Raw genomic sequence first — 7,113 nt, 5'->3', positions numbered from 1 at the left:
CTCAGGCTCCCAGTACTGCCCCTACTACTCCAGACTGTCCCATACCACCTTTCCCACCCAGGAGAAAGCCCAGGAGTGGCCCCAGGGGAGGAAAGTTTCCAAGGCATTTTAGCCACAGATCTCTGCTCACATAAAATCCTACTCAAAACTCCAGCTCATTCAACATCTCAAGGTGGAGTTGAAAACCCTTTGTAGGTTCTACTTTTTTTCACTTTGCAAGCATTCCCAGGGGTGCATGCCAACTGCCATAAAGTCTAGACAATTGCTAATGAAATAAATTATTCATAGCCAGTAAAAGGTAAAAAATTTAAACTCTTTCAAATTATGTTATGGCTAAAAATATATTTAGTGTAGGTACATTTTAGAATATTTGATTCAATTTGATTTAAAAAAAAAAAGAATGGGCCCCTGCGCGCCGGTCCAGCCAGCTCGCTCCGGCTCGCTCCGGCCCGGGGCCGCCCTCTCCCCGCCCCGCCCCCTCCCCTCCGGCCCGGGGTGCTCTAGCTGCTGCGCGGAGACCCTCTGCACCCCTGCGAACATGGCGCTGCGAGTGGCGCGCAGCGTGCGGGCCGCGGTCTGCAGCCTGCGCGCCATCTCTGCGCCCAACGCGCCCTGCCCGCCGCGGCCCTGGGGACTGCGGGCGGGCGCCGTCCGGGCGCTGCGCACCGGCCCCGCTCTGCTGTCGGGTCGTAAATTCACAGACAAACATGAATGGGTAACAACAGAAAACGGTGTTGGAACAGTGGGAATCAGCAATTTTGCACAGGAAGCTTTGGGAGATGTTGTTTACTGTAGTCTGCCTGAAGTTGGGACAAAATTGAACAAGCAAGAGGAATTTGGTGCTTTGGAAAGTGTGAAAGCTGCTAGTGAACTCTATTCTCCTCTATCAGGAGAAGTAACTGAAATTAATGAAGCTCTAGCAGAAAATCCAGGACTTGTCAACAAATCTTGTTACGAAGATGGTTGGCTGATCAAGATGACACTCAGTAACCCTTCAGAACTATATGAACTAATGAGTGGAGAAGCATATGAGAAATACATAAAATCTATTGAGGAGTGAAAATGGAACCCCTAAATAAACTAGTTTAAAAAAAAAAAAAAAAAAGAATGCCAGGGGCCCATAGTGAGCCACCCCCTCACACCTCCCCCCTGCCAAATAAATCTGGTTTTGTCTGTCTCTACACTGTTCCCTTTAGTGTTATCCTCACTTTGCATGTTATTGATGGGACTAAGTTCTCCCCCCTTTGACAGCTCTGTGAGGCAGTCTGGTCCACCATCATCTCCCCAGCTCCAAGAATAGGGCCCTTTCATAAAAGAAAAGATTGATACATTGGGCTACATTAAATTAAGAAGCTCCTTGAGGTAAGGTGCTCAAAAAATAGCTGTTTGATAGATGGGGGAATGAATGAATGAGTAAATGAATGAGTGAGTGAATCCATGCTAGTTCCTTGTGAGGTCTGAGGGGTGTGACGCCTCATTTGCGTGGTGATTACAGAGTGTTTTCAGTGTTTGGATCTGGAGGGAGAGGGACTGTCCTTTGTCCCCACTTCTCATACCCTACTGATGTGGGGACCCTGAAGCCACCTCATCCTTCCCTGGGGGGTGTTTATTTTGATGCTGCCTGGCAAAGTGACCAGTCACATCAGTGACTCTGCCAGACCCCATGGGACTGCACTGCCCTCTCTCCACCATATCTCTGAGAGGGAGAGGAGGACGCCCTGCTTTTAAGGGGGCTAACCTGGGCTCCAGGGGTGGGGATGCGGGAGGCCTTCCTTGTGGCCGGCTGGTGTTTAATGGGAAGGTCCTGGGACCACGTCTGGACATCAGCTCCCATCACCTCTAGGGGTGCTCCTGCCAGGGACACTGCACAGCTCTGGGAGAGACCTGCCACGAGGAGATCTGACCTCTTCTCCCAAGCACTAGGGCAACCTTGGCCCTGGCTGCAGGCGGGCAGCTGGAGGGAATGGAGCTGAGTTGACATGCCCACTCTGGCACTTTGTAGCCCTGTGACCTTGGGCAGGTGACTCCTCCTCTCTGGGTCATCCTGAATTTCCTCCTCAATAAAATGAGGATAATCATCCTTGCAGCCCTGCACCCACATAATGCCAACGTGAAGTTCAAACAAGAGTGGGTGTGAAAGGGCTTCGCAGGGAGCTCAGCACACACAGGGTAAACATTCTTATTAAGAGGGAAATACACTTTTATTAAAGGAAAAATAAAATTCTAAAGAATGAGCTGCCCAGCATCTTTAAAAGAAGTGGCAAACAGGACAGTGCTTATTCCTGGCTCATTCCTGACCTCTTCACTCCTCCTCCACCTGGCAGGCTCCTGCACCTCTCTGAGGGGCAGTGTCTCCCCGAGAAAGCCCTGCCAGACTGCACTGTCCTCCCATCCTGCCTCTTCCATCACCGCCCTAACTTATGACTGTTTACCTGACAGTCTCCCCTACTGGCCTGAGAGTTTCTCTGGGTAAGATCTGCATCTGATTCATTTCAGAATTTCCAGCACTTAGCACAGAGCCTGGTGCATAGTAGGTACTCATAAATGTTTTTAGTCAGAGTGACTGGCTAGAGTATAGCTAATGGTGGAATATCGGGGGCTGGAGTCTAAGGTTGGCGGAAATTTAAAGCAGGCAAGTTGACACTTCCTTCCTAGCAACTTATCTGGATGACTTTCTCCATCCAGGTTTGAGACAAGGTCTAGTCTACCCCTGACTTCAGGCCAAGTGAAAGCTCCTTGGCATAGGGTGACTGACATGTCCTGGTTTGCCGAGGACTTCCTCAGTTTTAGTTCTAAAAGTCTCATTTCCCAGGCAAACCAGAGCAATTGGTCACCCTACTCTGAGTTAAGGGTCTGGGCCCTGTTTGCCACTGAATCTCTGTGGTAGATATTGTATTTGCTCACTGATCAGATATTAGAGAGCAATCAGAGAGATCAGAGTCAGAAGTTCTCTCCTTCTCCCATGCTGGCAGAGCCCACCTCTCATGGTAGAGGCCAAAAATGGCAGATACTTTCCTAGCCTCCCTTGTAGTGAGGGTTGGTCATGTGACCCAGTGGCCAATAAGGCAAAAGAAAGAGTCAGCTGAGAGCTTCTGGGAAAGGGTTTCTTCCCTCTAACTATACTTATCTCCCCCACTCCCCTTCTTCCTGTTTTTGGTTATTGTCATGTGAGAATATGTTGCCTAGAGCTGTGGCAGCCATCTTGTGGCCATGAGGGAACATCTGCACAATATACTGAAGGATCAAAGTAGCCCAAAACTTTGATGATGAATCAACCCTGGAATCAGAGATTTCTTATCATGTGTGATAATAATAAATCCCTTTTGGTCTAATGAATGTTTTTTAGAAGAAAACATATTATAAAAATATTTTAATAATCTTGGCAATTGTCATATACCTTAGAACACAAAAAGCATGATCACAAGAAAGTTGACAAATTGGACTACACTAAAATTAAGAATTTTGTTTATCAAAATAATCATTAAGAGAACAAAAAGACAACCCATGTGCTTGGAGAAGATATTTGAAATATCTTTCCAACAAAGAACTCATCTGTATAATATATCAATGATAGATGAACAACCCAATTTTTAAAAAGTGGAGCAAAACTTGAATAAGAACCCCACAAAAGAGGAGATCCAAATATCCAATAAGCACATAAAAATGTGCTTAACTTCATTATTCATCAGGGAAATGCAAATTAAAACTACAACGTGATATAACCTCATACCCACCAGAATGGCTAAAATTGAAAAGACTGACAATACAAAGTGTTGGTGAGGACATGGAATAACTGGAACTCTCATATTCTGGTGGTAGGAGTGTATATTTGTACAATCACTTTGAAAAGTGTTGACCAGTAGTTACTAAAACTGAACACAAACTTACCCAGTGACCAGGTAACATCATTCCTTGGTATTTACCCAAGAGGAATGAGCACATGTCCACCAAATGATTGTGTACTCGTAGTTTTATTCATAATAAAGATGTTCACAGTAGCTTTATTCATAATATCAGAACACAAGAAACACCACCAATGTCCATCAACAAGAGACTAGATAAATAAGTTGTGATATATCCATACTATTCCATACATAATGGAATATTACATAGCAGTAAAGAAAGAATAAACTACTGATATATACAGTAACAGGATGAATCTTAAAATCATTACATTGAGCAAAAGAAACTAGACATTAAAAAGTACATACTGTATGTTTCTATGAAGTTCAAGAACTGGCAAAACTAATCTATGCTGTTAGAAGTCAGGTTAGTGGTTACCCTTTGCAGTGGCGGCAGATGGAGGGAGAATTAGCCATGAAAGGGAAATGAGGTTGGCTTCCTCATTATGAGGTTCCAGTAATGTTCTATATCTTGATCTGGGTGGCGGATACATCTGCAAAAATCACTGAACTGTATGGCTCAAGATTTATGCACTTTATTTATGTAATACACCAATCTAAAAAGTTAAAAATAATAACATTTATGGTTTAAGTCACTTTAAATCAGGTATTCTGTTACTTGCAGCCAAAAGCACTCCAAGTAACACATTTCTTTAACACACCCTGGAGGCTCAGAAGATGTTTGTTGGGTGAGTGATGATAATGGTCATGCAGAGCTTTCTTACAGGGAATAGAGCACAGAGCACATTCACATCCAATGCCCATCATCCTCACCTCAATCCTACCAGGGAGAGTTTATTAATCCCATTTTACATATGTGGAAACTGAGGTCCAGAAAATTAAGGTCCAGAAAATGGACCTGCCCAAAGTCACACAGTGAGCTGGTCAGTCTGAAATTTGGGCCCAAGATTGTTTCATTCCAAACCCATGGTTCTTTCTTCTACTTTTCTCTCACCCCTGGGCACATCCATCAACAAGTGTTTATTGAGCTCCTATTGTGTACACTTCAGGGAAACCTTCTCTGGTCTCTACTTCCACTGAGCTTATAGTCTAGTGTAAGATTTTCTCTTAGAGCAAGGATTTTCTCTAACAATAATAATTATGTATTTTTAAAGTAATAGCATTAAAACTACTTCCATTTAATAAGCACCTGCTGTGTCCAAGATCAGTGGTTTCCAAAGTGGAGGTCAACCACTGCAGGATACATCCTAGTGGGTTGCAGGAAAATGATTAGTAATTCTATCTGCCTATTTGTATGTCATTTAAATTTTTTTTTCATTATTGTGTATATCATATAATAAAGTAACGGTATATTGAGACAGTGATACATGTTTTCACTTTATAAATAAATAAAATATACTGGGGTGAATGAGAAACCAAGACCTTCGAAGACCCTTTGGGTCACCTGATGACATTTAAACCTCACAGTACCCACAAGGACCAGCTGTGTTACCCATGTTACAGATGAAGAAACTGAGTCTCAAAGAGATCGGGGGATCAAGGCCACACAGCCATGTAAGCAACAAAGCAGGGACTGGAATCAAGGTTGGTGGGCCCAGTACTCCTCTCAGTCGACCGTCCTGACACCAGGACCTCACTGTCCCCTCGATCAAATCCCTTCTCAGAGTTCCAGTCCCTTTGTGTAAAATTGAGGGGCAGACTAGATTCAATTTAGATGGACCCCAAAATATAGTGATGAGGATGTGACTGTCCTCCAGAAAACCCACGTGGGGGGCCATTGGGAGCCCAGGGGATGCCCCTAACTCCACTGGCCGGGGTGTCAGTGAAACTCTAGCACATGCCCTTCGGGTGGCTTGAAAAGTATGAGTGCTACACACAGTGGCACAACCAGGAGCCTAGCATCTTTATTGCCCTTGAGTGATGTAGTGAATGTAGTGAAATTCTAAGTTTACCTCCCCTCTTTTCAGGGATGTAACCATTACCTCACCTGATCCAAAATGCATCTCAAAATCATTTAGTTGTGTCTTCTGGTATTGACTTCCATATTTCTGAATCTCACAAATGTATAGCTATTTCTTGATGCAGCAGTCTGCAACATTTTTGGCACCATTTTTGGTTTCGTGGAAGACAATTTTTCCACGGAAGAAGTGGGGATGGTTGAGGCAGTAACGCGAGCGATGGGGAGCGATGGGGCGCACCAGATGCAGCTTTGCTCGCTTGCCCGCCACTCACCTCCTGCTGTGCGGCCTGACTCCTAACAGCCGGTAGCAGGCCACGGCTGGGGGGTTGGGGACCCCTGCCTTGATGTACTCATTTTAGGCATTAAATGTTGATTTCCTGTTATAAAAGAGGAGGGATTTTAGCTCAATTACACCTGCTTCTCCTTTCACCTCTTCCCAATATCCATTTTTTGTTAATTTCAGATCAGTGTTTTCATTATTATGGTTATGAAAATATTGTTTCCTGCTGAGTAAGTGCTGTATTATAATGACATATTCTCTTAAACTCCGAGCACTTTTGCCTTGAATTAATACTTGCTTATATTTATCTGTTTAGTTTTCTCTGAACATTTGACCCAAGTCTTCCCACATCCTGAAAACAGCTCTGTAAAACACCCCTCAGTGTAACTTCCTCAAAGACAAACCCCTCCGATAATATAATGCTGCCATCTTTTTTCCGGGCTCTTTGACCCTTAGTGCCCAGCTGGACTCATTTAGCTCAAGGCCTGGGGCAGCAGATACCCATGAGGAATTCCTTTGCCTCTCTCTGCAGTTCCCTATACCTCATATTGTCTAGGAGATTTATCAAATAAATCCCACAATTCCCCTCCTCCATTTGAACCCTGACCCAAGCTCTACCCACACTGACACTGGGCTTAGTCATGTGACTTGCTTTGATGAATAGTATAATAGCAAATATGACACAGAGACTCCAAAAGTACTTGTACATTTGGGGCTTTGCCCTCTTGCAGCTCTGAGGAACCCTGTAGCACCACCAGGCTGGTTTGCTGGAAGATGAGAGACCCGCGGCTACATCATCTCCATTACCCCAGCTGATGTCTGCCAGTATTGACCACCAGCTGACAGCAGACATAAGAGGGCACCCAGCCCATACTATTGAACCATAGGTTCATGAACAAATCAATGGTGACTGTTTTAAGCCACTAAGTTTTGAGGCAGTTTGTTCCCCGGGAAAAGCTAAATGATACAGGTTTTCCTAGTTTTTGGTTTAGTCCCTCTTTTTGATGAAA

The 7,113-nt window shown here is 44.4% G+C and overlaps 1 protein-coding gene across 1 annotated transcript; it reads left to right on the top strand.

Moving 5' to 3' along the window:
- Positions 1 to 538: 538 nt before the first annotated feature.
- Positions 539 to 1,060, top strand: LOC103002712 (glycine cleavage system H protein, mitochondrial-like). Its single transcript, XM_028161657.2, has one exon. The coding sequence runs from the start codon at positions 539 to 541 to the stop codon at positions 1,058 to 1,060; it is 522 nt and encodes a 173-aa protein (XP_028017458.2).
- The last annotated feature ends 6,053 nt before the right edge of the window (positions 1,061 to 7,113 follow it).

The sequence above is a fragment of the Balaenoptera acutorostrata genome, chromosome 15, assembly GCF_949987535.1.
Source record: "Balaenoptera acutorostrata chromosome 15, mBalAcu1.1, whole genome shotgun sequence".
In the NCBI taxonomy this organism is placed as follows: Eukaryota; Metazoa; Chordata; class Mammalia; order Artiodactyla; family Balaenopteridae; genus Balaenoptera; species Balaenoptera acutorostrata.
The sequence above is the reverse complement of the archived record's forward strand: the minus strand, read 5'-3'. Positions and strand labels throughout refer to the sequence as shown.